General features: G+C 39.8%; 1 protein-coding gene across 1 annotated transcript; it reads left to right on the top strand.

Moving 5' to 3' along the window:
* Positions 1 to 568: 568 nt before the first annotated feature.
* LOC104245365 (DNA-damage-repair/toleration protein DRT111, chloroplastic) lies at positions 569 to 5,609 on the top strand. Its single transcript, XM_009800959.2, has 2 exons — positions 569 to 1,514; positions 4,953 to 5,609. Exons 1-2 carry the CDS (start codon positions 642 to 644, stop codon positions 5,244 to 5,246), a joined length of 1,167 nt encoding a protein of 388 aa, XP_009799261.1. The 5' UTR covers positions 569 to 641; the 3' UTR covers positions 5,247 to 5,609.
* Positions 5,610 to 22,501: the final 16,892 nt, after the last annotated feature.

Below are 22,501 nucleotides of genomic sequence, written 5' to 3'. Positions count from 1 at the left end.
CAAACATCATATATAGCCATATCATGGCTTTAAACTCATTTAAATCATGATTAACAAGTCTCATATTCATCTTAACTTGCTTAACACTTCGGCAAACCTTTCTTGTTCTTATAGAAGGATTTCATTCTTTTTGAGCTTACATCAATTGACTCACGATGTACTTTCAGGTACAAAAATATGGGTTGTAACATTTGAGAAAAATACACTTAGAAGCATTTTTTAAAAGCTTGGCCAAACACTAATTGGACGTGCTTTTCAAATTAATTAGCCAAACACAAACTGCTTTTCACCAAAATTACTTTTGAAAAAAGCACTTCTCAAAATAAGTTGATTTTTCCAGCTTGGCCAAACATGCTATTAGTTAGATACACTATTCCTACTATTAATGATGTAATAATTGACACAATTTAAATATCCAATTCCTAATTTGATTGTTTTTTAAAAATAACACAATGAAACATTGGGGACCAAACTATTAGATTGCAAAAGGATAAGGAGTGAAATGCCATATCATACAACTTTCATGGTTCCAAATTTAACTTTTTCACAGAGATCCTTTAGTATATCAAAATCCCAACTTCCACCCAATTAAACCCCTTATTTTCCACCTCATCGGCGTCAATCTAGAATCTCCGATCACAATGCTCGGCGGCTTGTATGGCGATCTCCCACCGCCGTCGTCCTCCGGCGATGACGACAAGCCCAGCAACAGCACCACCGCTAATGTATGGTCTAGCAGCACTAAGATGGCCCCACCAGCTCTCCGGAAAACCTTCGCCCCAACCCAAACCCTTCTCCGACCTCAGCCCAAACCCAAACCCCAGCCTTCATTATTAGCAGCTCCTAAACCCACCCCCCTCGACGAGAACACTAACCCTAACCCTAACCCCACCCTCTCCGCAACGTCGTCTTTCCAACCTGCCCTAGTGGCTGTTACAAGCTCCGTATTAGAAGAATACGACCCGGCCCGGCCCAACGATTACGAAGAGTATAGGAGGGAGAAGAAGAGGAAGCAAATGGAGGCTGAGGTGAGGAGGGAATTAGAAGAGAGGGAGAGGAGGGAGAGGGAGAGGGAGAGGGAGGAGAAGGAGAAGAGAGAGAAAGAGAGAGAATTGAACATTTCAGGGGAGGAGGCGTGGCGGCGGAGGGCGGCAATGAGTGGTGGTGGAGGAGTCAGTGGTGCTCCTCCGCCACGGTCGCCTTCGCCACCACCGGGGAATGAGTTTAGTATCGGGAGATCAGAGAGTGGGGGTTTGGGATTGGGAGCTGAGGGAAAAATGACAGCTGCACAAAGGATGATGGCTAAGATGGGGTGGAAGGAAGGTCAGGGACTTGGGAAGCTAGAACAGGGTATTACAACTCCATTGATGGCTAAAAAGACGGATAAGAGAGGTGGAGTTATAGTGGCTAGTGAAGCAAAGCAGCAGCAACAACAACAACAGCAACCTGAAAAGAAGGTGAAGAGTGTGAATTTTAATATGCCTCCAACAAGGGTTGTACTGCTCAAGAATATGGTATGGATTGTTAAGGCTCACTATTATTTGTTTATTATGTTTGATTGTGGATTTTTATTGCATGAGCTTGTTTAGCTGCATGAAGTAAGATGGTTTCTTGCTAGAATAGTTGCTTTCATAAAGTTAAGTTGCGCGTCATTCCTTTCCAAGGACTTGGTTTAGTTTTAGGCTCTATAGTGCAAGTAGTTTCAGGGGCTCGGTGTATTAATGAATCAAAGTTGTTTTCTCCGAGGACTTGATGGCTTCTGTGCTTTATCGTGAAAGAAAAGAGACTATGGAACTCTTGACTTTGGTTAAGAAAGAGAAGAAGCAAAATAGAACATCATTCATCATTCAATCTTCTCTCTTAGGCTGTGCTATGTGAGTTGAGTTAAGGAAATTGTCAGCCATGATAAATAATGACTATTTTGGGTATATGCATTCATGCATCAGCTAAGTGCAATATCCAAATGAATTAACACATCATTCTTGTGTAGTTTTGTTCAATGAGTGGAATTTTGTCTTTGTTTTGGCAATTCAAGTACATATTGGGCCCAGATGCACCATGATTTCTCCTTGCATTTTGATTCAATTGAATTATGTTTTCTTCTGAATACTTTCACGTTACACTAAGGGGATTCCGCTTGTTCTAGATAGAACCTCTTTTCTTCCTTAAGGTCACATTTCGTGTTCGCAAGTACCAATATCTTCATTAAAGAAGGTACAACATGTGATTCTAAGTATTTCTCCACTGCACTCTAGATTCAAAATCCGATAAGTTTTTCTGCTCATTGGGGAAGTCACACATGCGCGCGCGCACACACACTCTCTCTCTTTTAGTGAATGGACCAAGGGGTTAGCTTGACTCAAACTTGCCTACCTTATATGGGACGTTAGGTTTGTGGACATGTAGGAAGTAGTGATAGGATTATTTTAGGAAGGATCCCAATGCTGGAGCTGGTGGATTTGGTTGCAATGCGAGAATTAAGGTGAATTATATCTGAATAATTTTGGATGCATTGGATATATTTTATCAATTGTTTGATTAATGGGTTTACGTCTTTAAAGCAAAACTGAGAGGTATACAACCAAATTTAGTAAAAAGAATCATGTGGAGTGAGGGGAAGATGCAATGGGGTGCAGTGCATGCTATGTGGTGGGGCGAGGGTGGTGGCAATAAGGTCCGAGGTTGGAACTAAGAGTGCATTAGTTACCCTACCCCCTCTCCTTTGGGATTGAATATTTCCCTTGTAAGAGGGTTAATGACCGCTACATTTCGTTGAGTGTATTCTATCTGTATACAATAATCTTTGTTTTTGGGAGATGAATTTAAATGGGGAACATGGTTAGTGGGGATTTATATAGCCGACCCCAAATTGTTTGGGATTGAGGTGCAGTTGTTGGATAATCTTGTTAATGGGCTGCATAATATGTGTAATAGTTCTTTCTTAAAGTAATGATGTTGATATATATCTTTTATTCTTAAGTCTAAATTCATTCTTATTTTTTCAAATATCTTTGGGTCAAATGTAACCTCTGCCTATAACTCCCTTTTTCATCCATTTATTCTTCATAACTTTTTTTGATCAGTAAGCAAGATATTTTATTAATGGAAGAAAGATCCTGACACCAAGCTGGTGATTGAATGTCCCAAAGTGGGCAGTCCCTCCTGCAAAAATAAAAGAAGTGAACTGCCTCTATACAAAAGTATTGAATCCTGTAACATAGCAGTGAAATCTAACATTCTGTGAGGATCATGCACATCTTGGAGTTTACATAGTGCCAGCAGATGTAAGCATTTGTGTTACAGCTATTGTACAGAAGTTGCCTTGGTAGCTACATTTAGTACTTCTGGTTGTGGTTGTTGACGATATTTGTGACTGGAGCTGTGTAATGCCATACCCTTTGCTTAATTCAAAGGGATGTTGAAACAAATACTTCATCATAACAGGATTGGAGGCCTATTGCGCCAAAACAACTAAAAAATGTGTACACCAAAGGGCAATTTCTTTTTTGATCAGGGTAAAAAAAGAAGAAATTGCCCTTTGGTGTACACATTTTTTAGTTGTTTTGGCACATTGGGCCTCCCAATCCTGTTATGATGGTGTATTTGTTTCAACTTCTCTTTGAATTAAAGCAAAGGAGTGTGCTTTGGAATGCCTAAATATTGTGATTTGCGGAGCGTTCCTTTTCCCCACGGACTAAATAATACCAGGATTGATAAGATTAGGAGTGAAGATATTCAGGCTAGGGTGAGAGTGGCTTCGGTGGAGGACAAGATACGGGAAGCAAGACTTAGATGATTTGGGCATGTGAAGAGGAGCGCAGATGCCCCAGTAAGGAGGTGCGAGAGATTGGCCTTGGTGGGTTTAAGGAGAGGTAAAGGTAGGCCTAAGAAGTGCTAAGAAGAAGTGATTAGGCAGGATATGGTGTTACTTCAGCTTACTGAGTATATGACCCTTGATTGGAAGGTGTGGAGGTCAAGAATTAAGGTAGAAGGCTAGTAGGTACTCGAGAGGTTTCCTTTCCCATACCAGTAGTATTAGTGTTAATGTGGTGTTCTATTATTGTTAGATTTCTATTAGACTATTCTACGTGTTCTTCCTTTCGCTTCGTTTTCTTATTATCTTGTTGTTGTTAATGCTTGTGCTGCTGCTTTCTTGTCATCTTTCCTTGAGCCGAGGGTCTATCGGAAACACCTTCAAGGTAGGGGTAAGGTCTGCGTACACATTACCGTTTCCAGACCCCACTTGAGGGATTATACTGGTTTTTTTGTTATTTTTACTAAAGACTTATTTCTCTTATGTGATACCACTCTTCTTTCAAATTTAGTGTCCATCTTTCTTTAGTGGTCGTGGCGAAATAGTGTCCACTTTAACTTTTCAAACATATAATAGTTTTACAAAAAGCTGAATTACTCAATTACAACTGTTTCATTTGATAAAGTCAGTTACAACTGTTTCATATTTCATTAATAAACCAAAAAGTAAAATATAGACCAATTTGTTGCCTTTTTCAAAATGTGAATGATCGTAACACTCTTACAGTGTAAACTCAACTGAATGGAGGAGTGGGATTATCTTCTTTTTGATCTCTTAGTTTTTAGTGGGGGAATATTTTGGATCAAAATCATAGTTTTGCCATTTAATGAAAAGTGGGCTCGCATGAGGTTATGCTTTCCACAAGCTTCATATCTTCAACGTTGAACTTTCTTTCCTCTAGATGGATGTCCTCTGTTACCACCCAAAAAGTACTTGTACATGTAGCGAACGGATAGAGAGAGGGGGAGAGAGAATTTTGATCAGCCTAATAGAATAGACGCAAAAAAAAGAAATTGAGATAATTGAAACTAATGCCCCATCTGTAGGGAATGGTGGATAGATGCTCTGGTCTCATGTTTTTTTATTGCTCTGACCTTTCTTTTTGTTTTCTTTTTGTTCCCTTTTTTTCCTTATGAAGGTTGGTCCTGGCGAGGTTGATGATGACCTAGAAGGTGAGGTGGCTGAAGAGTGCACTAAATTTGGTACCGTAACTCGTGTCTTAATATTTGAGATAACAGAGGCAAATTTCCCTCACGAGGAAGCCGTTCGGATATTCGTTCAATTTGAGAGAGCAGAACAAGCAACTAAAGCCCTTATCGAACTTGAAGGTCGATTTTTTGGTGGTAGGATTGTTCATGCCTGCTTCTATGATGAGGAGAGGTTCAGCAATAATGAATTAGCTCCCATGCCAGGAGAAATTCCTGGCTTTTGACCAAGCAGTTATGGTTCAAATCGTAAGTTCTTTTTATTTTGTCACAGGGACTCTAATTTTGGTTAGAATGACTTTAAGTAAAAGGCCTTAGGTGATAGGTCTCCTTGTATTCCTTATCAAAAAATAGGTCCTTTGTATCTATTATCTCAAGTTTTACACAAAGTATGTATCAAAAACTTCTTCCTGTTTTTGCTGAACTGATGAACTTCATTGAGGTGCAACACCAGAGTAATTTCCCATGGGTGTGCCAGATCTACCATGGACATATCTCAGTGACGAAGAATGTACGACTTTGACATTACTCTGAGGAACTTGGTTTTAGTGTTTCTTTCTAATGCGGGAAGTTAAGGAAGTGTTGTTTTACAGTTGGTTCATTATTGTCGAATAACTTTCAGGTATGTTTTCAGTTGGCCATCTAAGTTCTATTTGGCTTTTCCACACCACCATCTGCACTTTCTACATTATCAGATTTGCGTACACTCTGTTATTTTGAACTTGTTGAAACTCCTGTACTTTCCCATTCCAGCCAATTTCGAGCAAAATACTCCAACAGTGAAAGCTAAATATGCAAGTGTAACGACTTCTTTCTTTTGAGACGGAAGTTGTCTCAAGTCTGAAAAGATTTTAATTCTGATCTTACAGTGAGTAGTTCTGCCATAAGTGACTGAGATGACAAATTGTAACAATCTCTCGAACTATAGATGGTTAATACAAATCTGCAGGTTATGAATTTCTTGTTGCAAACCAGAAAATATGAAGCTGAAACACAACATATCCATCAACTTGTACCCAAGGGTGGGGCCTAGTGGTCAATGAAGTGGGTTGAGAGCATGAGGTCTCGGGTTCAAATCTATTTACAAACACTAGGTGATTTTTCCCATATGTCCAAACATTGATGGATAGAATTACCTGGTACTTATTTGCTTGTGGGAGGTAGCGGATGTCCCGGGGAATTAGTCGCACACCCCCATTTTGACTATGGCAACTAATAACGGATAGGGAAAGAGATCGTGATGAGCAAATTCACACAGAATGAACGCTTGAGTACCCTACGTGCATCTCCGTGACAAGGTTTCCACAGAGCCTACTATCCTTTACACCCTTCTTTTTCCCATGAGAGTTATCGTTGAACCAACTATTATTGCAGCCATAATTTTGAGCCTTTCAGTTTGTTCCTCTCATACTTTTCTCAAGTCATACATTTCACTAATTTAAAACCAGCATTTACTGGTAATTTAGTTGTTTCAAGTGGCTTGGAGATCATAAGTTACTTGTTTAAAAACTAAAAATAAAAAGGTTAGTGTAATGTCCCATAGTATTTGTGACGGCCTTGCGTAGTGCAGTCTTCCAACTTTTGGCCATGGGGAACCCTTATTTCTCAAAATTCTTTACTATTCGGTCAATTGTTAAGGTTTCTTCGAGTCACCACTTGCGAAAATTTTCTAGGATTAATATTATTCTTTATTCTGTTTTTAATTTTTTGTTGACCTTTAAACTGAAGTTATTTGGTTAGAGAATCTTAGTACTTTAGTTGGTTGGCTACCCGAACTTTTATGTTATTGATAAGGGTTCGATTCCAAAAAAGAAGTTATTTGGCCCAACGAAGATATTTTATGACATTCAGTTGCATTTTGTTCAAAATAAAATCACGAGTTTCTCGCTAGCTCACCCTCCCCCCTCTCCTCTTCCCCTTTCTGAAGTCTAAATGAGGGATACTCTCTCATATTGAAATTGAAATATAATGGAATGCGGATCAATAATATCGGGAAAAAAGAATCAATAATGTCCATATTTTCCACCATTAATGTCTGAAAAACAAAATATAGTTTAATTAAGTGCACTTGATGATTACTCTTACAATTGTTAGGGTTTCCCTTTAAGCTGTTTTGCTCATTTTAACCGTGTATCATACTTCCAATCTATTGACTCATTTTTAAAATAGTATTTTCGGTGAATGAGAAAGTAGGGCTGGGCATATATCGGGTATAACCGATAGCCCGAACCGATAAAATATTAATGGATTATATATCGATATCAGGTTATTGGATAAATGGTTTAATAACGGTTTAATGTTATTTGACTATTGAGTTATCGGTTCGGGTCTCGATTTGCTCAATTTTATTAACGGTTTAACCGATAGCCGAATAAGCTTTGACAAAATTATAATTCTACCCACTAAGTATATAAAGCTACCTTATGATTTCATTCTCTCAATTCTCTCGGCAGTTACTCTTCACCTTCATACCTTAATTACTAGAATAAATTTAAAACTTTTTTGAATTCTCATCTTAATTTTTCAGTTAAGATTTTTAGTTTTAAACTTTAAAGAATCTTAGTATTTACATAATTAGTAAGATTAGATTGTTGAATGTCTTATTCCTTACTCCTAGTAACTTATAACTTTGAAAATTGAGATCATTCATCGGGATATTCAAAGGCAAAGACTTTTCTTAAGTTGAAATTTATTTCCTCTTTTCTTAGAAACAAAAATTCAGTTTCTTTCTCTTAACTTTATAATCATGATTTCTATAAAAAAAGATGAATTTTTTGGATATTTTTTTTATTCTTATTGGGTAAATCGATAAGGATTGATAACCGACTAATCGATACCCGATAACTGATATCTTATCGGTTTAATTAGCATATTTATAACTCGATAATCGAGATGCCGAACCGATAATATTCACAACCGAATCGAACCGAACCGAACCGACCAATGCTCACCTCATGTGAAAGGAACTTAGAGGTGTGATCAGATGAAAATTTTTGGGAGTTCTTTCAATGGTAGTTAAATAACTTGTGTCTCATGTGACCATTCCGTAATATAGAAAGCATGATTTTAGAGTTTGAATATTTTTGGGGGTTCCTTATGGTAGTTACAATGCAACTTGTTCTCATGTGACTTTGATTATATAGAGTATAGTGATGGATGTCTGCTACTTTAACATGTTTTCACTAACAAAACAAAGAAGAAGGCTACATTGGCATTTTCTCAAACACTCTTCCATTTAACGTGGTAGGGGCCAAGTCTATCAGTACTTGCTTTTCATGAACAATTTTGGTAAAAAGAAAAGTCTACAATTTGCTAAAAAGGAAATAGTGTGTATATCCGACCAACAACTATGGTAGGGGCAAGTCTGCTTCAAAAATGTCAACTTCAGTTTCTTTCTTTTAATTTCCAATTTAATCCACCAACTTTTATGAGGATCACCTTGCCAACCAACCCTTTTCAAACTGCTGCTTCAAAAAAAAAAAAAAAATAGTGATTGTTTGCAACAAATTTTTCAAAGTGCGAAAAAATAACTACAATTGCAAAATAAGAGAAAAATAATTTTACTGGTCAATCGCGAGTACAATTCTGTTTCTCCCTTGATTCTTTTCTCCTGATTATCTCCGTGATTCAAGAACTAGAGCAACATGTTTCTCGAATGTAGTATGATTCACACCTCCTTGGATGTATTTGATCTTCATAAAAGGATGTTGTGAGTCTTCTTGAAGTGTTGATTCTCAAGTAGTATCCAACCACATCTTGGGTTTCGGGTAGAGTAGCGTTCAAGCAACCCTAAATGGACTCCTAAGGTTTCAAGAGCAGGAACAGACTCGTCTTGTAGTGTCTTGTATTTAGGACTTAATCCGAATTTTGTATCGATTTGATCCAATAAAATTTTGATGTCTACCGTGATATGCAAAACATATATCACTAGCACTAGCAAATGTGGTAGGGCCAAGATTGTTTCAAATTATCGACTCTATTTCCTTCCTTCCTAACAATTATTTCTATTAGGAACCACGTAAATCACACTTGAGAGCTTCTAGTAAAATTACCCAACTCTTCAAAGAAACTTCTTTCACATCGTCGTTCCTATAACTAAGCTCATCTTCAAAAGCATTGCAAAGACTTGCTTGACTGATTCAAATCCGTATCACCTAGGAATATTCATTAAAGGAATAAGCGCTTGTTATCAAAATTTTCTCCGTTTTACTATACATTTCAACTTTTAGACTTATTGACATCCGAAATTTAAAGATATTATTCCGTGAATCTCAAAATAAATTTGTCCATTTTTTAAAATACACTACTAGAAATCCGAAAAAAAGCGACCAAAGTTGGTCGCTTACAGGTCACAAAGCGACCAAAAAGCGTCCAAACTGGCTTGGTCGCTATTTTGCTGGTCCCTTTACCTTAGAGACCAAAGTTGGTCGCTAATTAGAGACCAACGTTGGTCTCTAAGATAAAAGGACCAAATATTCCGGGTAAACAATATACCGACTGTCACGACCCAAAATCTCACTTGTCGTGATGACGCCTATCGTGGTACTAGGCAAGCCTCAACTCAACATTTCAACACAGAATAACTTTTAAATAAAGGTGGAAGCAGTTAGTATTAAATAAAACCTTTTAGAACAAAATATAACTCCAAAAGTACTAAACAATCCATCCCCAAAATTCAGTGTCACTGAGTGCATGAGCATCTAAATGATAACAACATTCGACTGATAAAACACTGTCTTAAATATAGAACAATACAATATTAAAGGAAAAGAGAGTCAAGGTCATCGAACGCCATGCAGCTACCTCAATAGTCTCCTGAGTCTGACTCCTCAATCAACAACCACCGTGACCAGAAGTGCCTGGATCTGTACACGAGGTACAGGGGGTAACGTGAGTACACCAAGTCAGTAAGTAATATAAATAAATAAGGAACTGAGAAGTAGTGACGAGCTATGAAAATACATTTATCTCAATAACTTTCAATTTAACAGTTTAATCATTAGTGCGTACTCAAGTAAACCAGATATCAAATATTTCAGAAATATGTACGACAAGGACAAATAGCAACTAAGTTCAGCAATTAACTGAAAACAAATACAGCCTCTCAAGGCAACAGTCACTCAGCTCATCTCAACAGCTCAATCACTCGGCTCTCAGCCCTCAATAATCATACTCAATAGGTACCTGCGCTCACTGGGGGTGTGCAGACTCCGGAGGGGCTCCTTCAGCCCAAGCGCTATAAACCGCACGGACAACTCACGTGCTATAATAATATCTGGATCCACACGGACAACTCACGTGCTGCACGGACAACTCACGTGCTGCACGGACAACTCACGTGCTGCACGGACAACTCACGTGCTATAATATAATATTTGGATCCACACGGACAACTCACGTGCTGCACGGACAACTCACGTGCTGCACGGACAACTCACGTGCTGCACGGACAACTCACGTGCTGCACGGACAACTCACGTGCTCTAATATAATATCTGGATCCGCACGGACAACTCACGTGCTATAGTATCAATAACCTCACACTTAGGCCCTCGGACCCACTCAGTCATCAATCTCTCCAGTCTCTCGGGCTTTGAGAAATCATATAAACGGCCCAAACATAAGTAATATCATATATCAACAATGAACAGTAAGAGTCAGATGCATAATAAGCAAGAAAAGCTATGACTGAGTACAAAACAACAATTTAGCAGCTAATTCAGCAAGTACACGACCTCGCAGGTCTCAACAATGATCACATATGGCCTAAACATGATTTCTAACACGAAGTACAGTCAATTTCCATGAAAAACAGAGGAAACATATATTAAACAGTAGGCCAATTGATTCCACAGTCTCACGGGACGGACCAAGTCACAATACCTACGGTGCACGCCCACACGCCCGTCACCTAGCATGTGCGTCACCTCCAAAATAGTCATACAACACAATGTCTGGGGTTTCATACCCTCAGGACCAGATTTATAACCGTTACTTACCTCAATTCGAGCAAAAATCCTACTCTAAAATGCCTTTGCCTTTCAAATCGACCTCCGAATGCCTCGAATCTAGCCACAATAATTCGATTCAGTCAATACCATTTATAAGAATTAATTCCCTATGAAATTCTACATTTTCAATTAAAAATCTAAAATTTGCCCTAAAATTCGCCCGTGGGGCCCACGTCTCGGAACCCGACAAAAATTATGGATTATGAACTCCCATGCAACCACGAGTCCAACTTACAAAATTTACCAAAATCCGACAACAATTCGGCCTCCAAATCATTAAATCTCACTTTCAAATCCCTAGGCCTAAATTCTCGATTTATACGTCAAAAACACGTAATCTAGTCTGGGATATTCAATAATATTGATTAACAATGATCACAAGGGACTTACCTCAAGAGTTCCCGTGATTTCTCGCTCAAAATTGCCAAAATCTGAGCTTTGAAGTCAAAAAAATGACCCAAAACCCGGACTGCTGGACTTAAATCTGTCCATAAATTTCGGGTACTGTTCACGCGTATTATTCACATACACTATTCATGGGAACTATTCACAGGTGTTGTTCACATACACTGTTCAAGGGTACTATTCACAGACACTGTTCACATGCTGTAGAAAAAATCAGCAACTATCCAAAGAGAAACATTTAGCAGCTTTTTATTTTTTATTTTTATCCGTTAACCTTCCGAAATCCACCGAGGCCTTCGGGACTTCAACAAAATACATCAACCAGTCCTAAAACATGATACAAACTTAGTCAAAACCTCAAATCACATCGAATAATGCTAAAACCGTGAATCGCATCCCAATTCAAGCCTAATAAAACTAAGAACGTCCAACTTCTATATTCGATGCAAAAACCTATCAAATTAAGTCCGATTGACTTCAAATTTTGCACACAAGTCATAAATGACATAACGAAGCTATGAAAATTTTCAGAACTTGATTCCGACACCGATATCAAAAAGTCAACCTCCGGTCAAACCTCCAAACTTAAATTTCTTATTTTCACCATTTCAAGCTTATTTTAGCTACGGACCTCGAAATAAATATCCGGACATACTCCTAATCCCGAAATCACCATACAGAGCTATTGGAATCATCAAAAATCCATTCCGGGGTTGTTTACACATATTTCACCTTCCGATCGATTTATTCAACTTAAGCTTTCTTCTTGAAGACTAACTGTCTCAATTCATTTCAAAACCTCACCGGACCCAAACCAATTACCCCGGTGAGTCATATAACAACTGTAAAGCTTGAATTTAGCAGTAAATAGGGGAAAATGGATTGTAATATTCAAAATGACCGGCCGGGTCGTTACATCCTCCCCCTCTTAAACAAACATTCGTCCTCGAACGAGTTTAGAAAAATACATGGAGTCTCAAATAGGTGTGGATATTTTGTCCGCATCTCCTGTTCATTCTCCCAAGTAGCTTCTCCAACTGGCTGGTCTCTCCACTACACTTTCACTGAAGCTATGTTATTTGACCTCAACTTTCGAACCTGCCGATCTAAAATTGTCACTGGATCTACATCATAAGTCAAACTACCATCCAACTGAACTGTATTGAAATCCAAAACATGGGATAGATCCCCAATATATTTTCGGAACATAGATACATGAAACACTAGATGAACACCCGATAGGCTAGGTGGCAAAGCAAGTTCATAGGCCATCTCTCCGATCCTTTTAAGTATTTCAAAAGGTCCAATATACCTAGGACTCAACTTGCCCTTCTTCCCGAATCTCATAACGCCCTTCATAGGCGAAACCTTTAGCAGAACCTTCTCCCTAACCATGTAAGACACATCGCGGACCTTCCTGTCGGCATAACTCTTCTATCTAGACTGCGCCGTGCGAAGCTGCTCCTGAATCAATTTAGCCTTTTCCAAGGCATCCTGAACCAAGTCAGTACCCAATAGCCTAGCCTCACCCGGCTCAAACCAACCCACCGGAGACCAACACCGTCTCCCATATAAAGCCTCATATGGAGCTATCTAAATGCTCGACTGGTAGCTATTATTATAAGCAAACTCTGATAGCGGTAGGTACTAATCCCAAGAACCCCCAAAATCAATGACACACACGCGTAACATATCCTCCAATATCTGAATAGTGCGCTCGGACTGTCCGTCCGTCTGAGGGTTAAATGCTGTACTCAGCTGTACCTGTGTACCTAGCTCTCGTTGCACTGCCCTCCAAAATTGTGATGTAAACTGTGTGCCCTTATCTGAAATAATGGATTACGGCACCCCATGAAGGCGAACAATATCACGGATATAGACCCCTACTAACCGCTCCGAAGAATGAGTAGTGCCAACTAGAATAAAATGTGTGGACTTGGTCAACCTATCCACAATCACCTAAATGGCATCAAATTCCCTTGAAGTCTGTGGAAGCCCCCCTACAAAGTCCATGGTAATATGCTCCCACTTCCACTCCGAAATATCAAGTCTCTGAAGTAATCCGCCCGGTCTCTGATGCTCATACTTTACCTGTTGACAATTTAAACACCGAGCTACAAACCCAACTATGTCTTTCTTCATTTTTCTCCCCCAATAGTGCTGCCTCAAATCCTGATACATCTTTGTGGCACTTGGATGAATAGAATACCGCGAACTGTGGGCTTCTTCAAGAATCAATTCACGTAACCCATCTATATTTGGCACACAAATTCGACCTTGCATCATCAATACCCCATCATCTGCGATAGTAACATCTTTGGCATCACCGTGCTGAACTGTGTCCTTTAAGATAAGTAAATATGGATCAACATACTGGCGCTCTCTAATGCGGTCATATAAAGAAGACCGAGAAACCACACAAGCTAGAACCCAACTGGGCTCCAAAATATCTAATCTCACAAATTGATTGGCCAAGGCTTGAACCTCCAGTTGCTAATGGCCTCTATGCTACTGGTAGATATGCTAAACTGCCCAAACTCTCTGCCTTTCGACTCAATGCATCGGCCACCACATTGGCCTTCCCCGGATGATACCGAATGGTGATATCATAATCTTTAAGTAACTCTAACCACCTCCGCTGTGCAAATTAAGATCCTTCTATTTGAATAGATGTTGTAGACTATGATGGTCAGTACAGACCTCACATTGGACACTGTACAAATAATGCCGCCAAATCTTCAAGGCATGAACAATAGCTTCTAATTCAAGGTCGTGAACAAGATAATTCTTCTCATGCACTTTTATCTGTCTAGATGCGTAGGCAATCACCCTACCATCTTGCATCAACACTGTTCCGAGACCAATATGCGATGCATCATAATACACAGTATAAGAACCAGTACCTGTAGGCAAAACCAGTACTGGAGCAGTAGTCAAAGCTATCTTGAGCTTTTGGAAGCTCTCCTCACACTCCTCGGACCATCTGAACGGAGCACCCTTCTGGGTCAACCTGGTCATAGGTGCAACAATAGAAGAGAAACCCTGTACAAATTGGCGATAATACCCTGCCAAGCCAAGAAAACTCCAAATCTCTGTAGCTGAGGATGACCTGGGCCAACTCTGAACTGCCTCTATCTTCTTCGGATCCACCTTGATTCCTTCACTGGACACTATGTGTCCCAAGAATGCCACAGAAGTAAGCTAGAACTCACACTTAGAGAATTTGGCATAAAGTTTCTCCTCTCTCAGCCTCTGTAATACAATACCCAAGTGTTGTGCATGCTGCTCCTGGCTACGTGAGTACACCAGGATATCATCAATAAATACCATGACAAATAAATCAAGATACGGCTGAAATACACTATTTATTAAGTGCATAAATGCTCCTGGGGAGTTAGTCAACCCAAAAGACATCACAAGAAATTCATAGTGACCATAACGGGTCCTAAATGCCGTCTTTAGAATATCCGAATCCCGAATTTTCAACTAGTGATAGCCAGACCACAAATCAATTTTTGAAAATACCTTTGAACCCTGTAACTGATCAAATAGGTCATCAATACGAGGCAATAGGTACTTGTTCTTCACCGTAACCTTGTTCAACTATCGATAATCAATACACATGCGCATGGATCCATCTTTCTTCTTCACAAACAAGACTGGAGCACCCCACATTGATACACTAGGCCGAATGAAGCCTTTGACAAGCAACTCTTGCAACTGCTCCTTTAATTCATTCAATTTTGCTGGGGCCATCCGATACGGTGGAATAGAAATGGGCTGAGTGCCCGGTACCAAATCAATACCGAAATCAATATCTCTGTCTGGTGGCATACCCGACAAATCTGTAGGAAACACATTTGGTAAGTCTCACACTATCAGTACAGAATCAATAGTAGGAGTGCCTGCATCAACATCTCTTACAAAAGCCAAATATGATAGACACCCTTTCCCAACCATTCGATGGGCCTTTAAGTAAGAAATTACTCTACTAGGAACATATTCTAGAGAAACTTTCCACTCGACCTTGGGAAATCCTGGCATATCTAGCATCACAGTTTTTGCGTGACAGTCCAGGATTGTATGACATGGAGACAACCAATCCATACCCAAAATCACATCGAAATCAACCATACTGAGTAATAGGAGATCAACTCTGGTCTCCAGTTCCCCAATAGTTACCGCACACGACCAATACATACGGTCCACAATAATAGTATTGCCTACCGGTGTAGATAAACGAACAGATAAAGTTAGGAATTATGGGGATATCCAGATAATGAGCAAAATATGATGAAACATATGAGTATGTGGAACCAGGGTCAAATAATATAAAAGCTTCCATGTGGCACACTAAGACAATACTTGTGATTACTGCATCTGAAGTAATAATATCTAGTATGGCAGGAAGGGCATAGAATTGGTCCTGACCGCCACCTGATCGGCCTCCCCCTCTAGGGCGAACTTTAGCTGACTAGGCCCCACCCAAGCTGGCTGGGCGGGTGGTGCATCTGCTGGTGCTGGTGCCATCGGTCGAGAACTCTGTTGTGTGGTTCCACTCAACAACCTAGGGCAATCTCTCTTGAAATGGCCGAGATCCCCGCGCTCAAAACAACCCCTCCTCTGATGGAACTGGTGCTCCTGATACCCCGCAGATCTACCCGTCAAAACTTGAGCAGATAAAGCATGATGAGAACTCTACGCTGAATGAAGACTGACCTGAACAAGCAATGTGAGAATCGTGGCTGACTGATGCCCCATGATGAGCTGGCCGAGTTGTATGAGTATGTCTGAAATGACGACCCCTGCCGTGGTAAGACTGGCCTCCAAAAGGGACGTCACCCAAACTACCAGATCCACGAGGCCTCTTGGCCTCCCTCTCTACTCGCTCCTGATGGTGAACCGACTCTATATCCTGAGAAATGTCAACAACCACCTCAAAAGAAGTGCTAGTTACCCTCTCTATAGTCATAAGAATCCGCATATGATATGCGAGGCCATCAATGAACCTCATAATCCTCTCTCTATCTGTGGGAACCAGCCAAACAACATGACGGGCTAACTCAGAAAATCTCATCTCATACTACATCACAGTCATATCATCCTGACGCAACTGCTCGAACTGTCTGTGCAACTCCTCTCTGCGGGACTACCGTACATACTTCTCCAGGAAGATAACGAAGAACTGTTGCCACGTAAGGGGCGCTGAACCAACCGGCCTACACTTCTCATAAGCCTCCCACCAAGTGAAGGAAGCTCCAGAGAACTGGAAAGTAATGAACGAGACCCCACTAGTCTCCAAAATACCTGCTGTACGAAAAATCCTCTGACACTTATCCAAGAAACCCTAGGCATCCTCGCCCTCTGCACCGCTGAAAGTCGGAGGCTTAAGTCTACCAAACCTCTCCAATCTACGGTGTTCATCATCAGGCATGGTAGGAACCACATAGTCCTGAACAACTGGAACTGGCTGGGCTGGTGGTACCCCCGGTGTCTGAAGCCTATGCACCACTTGATATGGAGTACGGGCCACAGGGGTATGAGTACCTCCCCCGGCCTAAGAAGTAGCAGGTGCAACCTGAGCCGAAACCACCTGGGCAAGACCAGTGTAAGCATTTAGCATCTGGGCCAAAGTCTCTTAAAGGCCTGGAATTACAATAGGCTCAACTGGTGCCTAAGTTGGTCTTGTCAGCTCAACGATATCCGAAATCTGCTCCTGAGCTGGAGCAACTGATGGTGCTACAGGTGCTGCTCCAACTACTAAACGAGCCACACCTCAACCTCTACCACGGCCCCGGCCTCTCGTGGCCCTCACTGGTTGTACTAGTGGCTGCCTGTTTGATCCGGAAGTACGTGTCCTCACCATCTGTGAGAGAATGAAATAACAGAAATTTTAGTTTCCGGAATTAACAAATTCGTACGACATAATACAAGAAAGTAAAATGTTCCTAAGGGTTCTGTAGCCTCTCGAAGATAAGTACAAACGTCTCTGTACCGATCCGCAAGACTCTACTAAACCTGCTCATGACTTGTGAGACCTATGAAACCTAGGCTCTGATACCAACTTGTCACGACCCAAAATCTCACCTGTCGTGATGGCGCCTATCGTGGTACTAGGCAAGCCTCAACTCAACATTTCAACACAGAAGAACTTTTAAATAAAGGTGGAAGCAGTTAATATTAAATAAAACCTTTTAGAATAAAATATAACTCCAAAAGTACTAAACAATCCATCCCCAAAATTCGGTGTCACTAAGTGCATGAGCAGCTAAATGATAACAACATCCGACTGATAAAACACTGTTTGAAATATAGAACAATACAATATGAAAGGAAAGGAGAGTCAAGGTCAGCGAACGCCATGCAACTACCTCAATAGTCTCCTGAGTCTGACTCCTCGATCAACAACCACCGTGACCAAAAGTGCCTGGATCTGTACACGAGGTACAGGGGGTAATGTGAGTACACCAAGTCAGTAAGTAACAAAAATAAATAAGGAACTGAGAAGTAGTGACGAGCTATGCAAATACATTTATCTTAATAACTTTCAATTTAACAGTTTAAGTCTCACCAGTGCGTACTCAAGTAAACCAGATATCAAATATTTCAGAAATATGTACGACAAGGACAAATAGCAACTAAGTTCAACAATTAACTGAAAACAAATACAACCTCTCAAGGCAACAGTCTCTCAGCTCATCTCAACAGCTCAATCACTCGGCTCTCAGCCCTCAATAATCATACTCAATAGGTACCTGCACTTACTGGGGGTGTGCAGACTCCGGAGGTGCTCATTCAGCCAAGCGTTATAAACCGCACAGACAACTCACGTGGTATAATATAATATCTGGATCTGCACGGACAACTCACATGCTACATAGACAACTCACGTGCTATAATATAATATTTGGATCCGCACAGACAACTCACGTGCTATAGTATCAATAACCTCACACTTAGGCCCTCGGACCCACTCAGTCATCAATCTCTCCAGTCTCTCGGGCTTTGAGAAATCATATAAACGGCCTAAACATAAGTAATATCATATATCAACAATGAACAATAAGAGTCAGATGCATAATAAGCAAGAAAAGCTATGACTGAGTACAAAACAACAATTTAGCAGCTAATTCAGCAAGTACACGACCTCGCAGGTCTCAACAATGATCACATATGGCCTAAACATGATTTCTAACACGAAATACAGTCAATTTCCATGAAAAACAGAGGAAACATATATTAAACAGTAGGCCAATTGATTCCACAGTCTCACGGGACGGACCAAGTCACAATCCCTACGGTGCATGCCTACACGCCCATCACCTAGCATGTGCGTCACCTCCAAAATAGTCATACAACACAATGTCTGGGGTTTCATACCCTCAGGACTATATTTATAACCGTTACTTACCTCAATCCGAGAAAAAATCCTACTCTGAAATGCCTTTGCCTCTCAAATCGACCTCCGAATTCCTCAAATCTAACCACAATAATTCGATTCAGTCAATACCATTTATAAGAATTAATTCCCTATGAAATTCTACATTTTTCATTAAAAATCCGAAATGTGCACTAAAATTCGCCCGTGGGGCCCACGTCTCGGAACCCGACAAAAATTATAGAATATGAACCCCCATCGAACCACAAGTCCAACCATACAAATTTTACCAAAATCCGACAACAATTCGGCCTCCAAATCATTAAATCTCATTTTCAAATTCCTAGGCCCAAATTCTCGATTTATACGTCAAAAACACGTAATCTAGCCTGGGATATTCAATAATATTGATTAACAATGATCACAAGGGACTTACCTCAAGAGTTCCCGTGATTTCTCGCTCAAAATTGCCAACATCCGAGGTTTAAAGTCAAAAAAATGACCCAAAACCCGGACTGTTGGACTTAAATCTATCCAGAAATTTCGGGTACTGTTCACGCGGTACTATTCATATACACTGTTCATGGGTACTATTCACGGGTGCTGTTCACATACATTGTTCACATGCTGTAGAAAAAATTAGCAACTGCCCAAAGAGAAAAATTCAGCAGCTTTTTATTTTTTATTTTTATCCGTTAACCTTCCGAAATCCACCCGAGGCCCTCGAGACTTCAACAAAATGCATCAACCAGTCTTAAAACATGATACGAACTTAGTCAAAACCTCAAATAAAATCGAATAATGCTAAAACCGTGAATCACACCCCAATTCAAGCCTAATGAAACTAAGAACGTCCAACTTCTATATTCGATGCAAAATCCTGTCAAGTTAAGTCCGATTGACTTCAAATTTTGCACACAAGTCATAAATGACATAACGAAGCTATGAAATTTTCAGAACTTGATTCCGACCCTGATATCAAAAAGTCAACACCTGGTCAAACTTCCAAACTTAAATTTCTTATTTTCGCCATTTCAAGCTTATTTTAGCTACGGACCTCGAAATAAATATCCGGACACACTCCTAAGCCCGAAATCACCATACGGAGCTATTGAAATCATCAAAAATCCATTCCGGGGTTGTTTAAACATATTTCACCTTCCGGTCGATTTGAATATTCAACTTAAGCTTTCTTCTTGAAGACTAAGTGTCTCAATTCATTTTAAAACCTCATCAGACCCAAACCAATTACCCCGGTGAGTCATATAACAACTGTAAAGCATGAATTTAGCAGTAAATGGGGGAAAATGAGCTGTAATATTCAAAATGACCGGCTGGGTCGTTACACCGACCAACTTTGGTCGGTTTAATATTTTAATAGTATAAACTTAGCGACCAACGTTGGTCTCTATATTTAAATTATATTTTTTTAATTTATTATTAATCAAAATATAGCAATCAACTTTGGTCTGTAAACCGAATATTATATTTTAAAATCTAGAAAATAGCAACCAAAGTTGGTCGTTTTTTTTAAACATAAGTGACCAAAATTGGTCGCTAATTTCAAGAATTTAATTATTTTGTAAACATAAGTGACCAAAATTGGTCGCTATTTTCTAGAATTTTTTAAAATAGAAAAGCGACCAACTTTGGTCGCTTTTCTTGGTATAATTTTGGCAGAAACTGTCTGTTTTGACAGCTACACCACCTGCCAGCATACCAAATTTTCTATTACAAGCAACAACAACAACAATACCAACAACAAAACCAACAACACAACAACAACATTAACAACAACATTAAAACCAACAAAGTATAAAGTTCAATATAACTAAAACATTAAGCTAACAAAACTAAGTTAATGCCTATTACAAGCCCAATCGAAAACTGGTTCTATTGTCTAGTTCGAAGTATATAAAGTACTCAAGGAGTGTTCTTTTAGCATTGTCATGACCCAAAAATCCCTTCGAAGAAGTCGTGATGGAACCTAGTCTCTAAACTAGGTAAGCCTAACATAAACTGAAATAACATTGAAGCTTACTAACTATAAATTAACCAACTCTGAATAAATCAAAATTCCCAAAACTGGTGGTACAAGTCACAAGCCTATCTAAGAGTAACTTCACAAATTAATACATCATTGCCCCGAAACAAAGGAGAAAATGGAAGTAAATACAAATAAAGGTGACTCCAAGACTTGCGAACGCTGTAGCAGATTTACCTTGAGTCTCCACCGCGACGACCCGCACATCTACTATCAATCCACCTGGATCTGTACACAAAAATGTACAAAAGTATAGTATGAGCACACTACGATGGTGCCCAGTAAGTATCAAGACTAACCTCGGTGGGGTAGTGACGAGGAATAGTCAGGACACCCACTGGTCAAATGAAATGGACATGATATGATAATAAAACATCAAGATAAAGATAACAAAGTGATGTCAACTGCGGAAAGAAAATGCAAGTGCAAATAGTATAATCAATAAAGGAAGAACACAGGTAGTAATAAACGGAAACCAAGTAAATCAGATAATCCAAGCAATTCAACACTGACGTAATAGAGACGGAGGCAAGTAAGAATGTGTAGACATGTGATTTTTGACCCTCCCCAAGATTTTTTATATTTTAGCATGTAAATATTTAATTTAGGCCTAATATAGCTATTTCAGCTATTTTTGACTTCTTTACTTTATTTTCGTCATAAAAATGGAAAATTACAAAAAATATTTTAGCTTACGTTTCTTTCATAAATTTAAATAAAAAATATAAACAAAAATAGTACCTTATTTTTATCTTTACATGATCTTGAAAATACAAATATAATAGTTTCATGTTAGCTTTTGCATTATGTAGTATTTTTATCTTATTTTAAAAGGAGTCGATTAAGGTGTTGGACCATAATTTTAAGAGTTTTAGAACCTAGTTCTTGGCCCAAGTCGGATTAGTCCATTAAGACTAGGGACCCTTCTAGACTCTTCTTTGGAATAAAAATAAACAAAAAGACCCTAATGACCTAATACACAAAAAACCTAGGGACTAATGGGCAAAATACACAAAAATACACCTAAACCTAGACTCTACCTATAAATTAATGCTTAAAAAAAAAAAAAAGGAACGCATATACACTCTATCGGTAGCGCCGCAAGAACAGATAAAAAACGACCCCCCTCCCAACGTCTTCTCCTTCGTCATACCCCACCCCAAATGACCCCCCCGATTCCTTTTCTTCAAGGAAAGCTAACAAAAGACCTTAGATCCCTCAAAGGCTATCAATCGTTATTTTCCATTTGAGAGGACCTACACAAAAGAACCTTCCCCATCTTCTTCATGACAAAGGCAACAAAAAAAAACTCTAGAGCTTTAAGGGAGTTTTAGCCGCAGCAGCCATGAAACTTCACGCTAACTCCATCACCTCTGTCGTCTCCCTCGTCCCCAGCCTCAAAATATGAGTAGCTACCGGACCTCACGATTCAAACCAGCCCTAGCCGTGATCCCTTCATAACTACCATGACAACCCATCTCTCCAAAGAACCAACCATCCGCCGTTTTCCATAATAGAGCAGCAACGAGATGTTGTGAAAACAGAGTGAGATATCGAGGGAGGAGCAGACGCTTAGATCTGGGTAACGGGTGTGGCAAGGCAGTCCGGTCAGGGTTCGATAAGGTTTCCGGCGTGGTCCGACGA

Source organism: Nicotiana sylvestris, chromosome 2, assembly GCF_000393655.2.
Source record: "Nicotiana sylvestris chromosome 2, ASM39365v2, whole genome shotgun sequence".
Classification (NCBI taxonomy): Eukaryota; Viridiplantae; Streptophyta; class Magnoliopsida; order Solanales; family Solanaceae; genus Nicotiana; species Nicotiana sylvestris.
The sequence above is the reverse complement of the archived record's forward strand: the minus strand, read 5'-3'. Positions and strand labels throughout refer to the sequence as shown.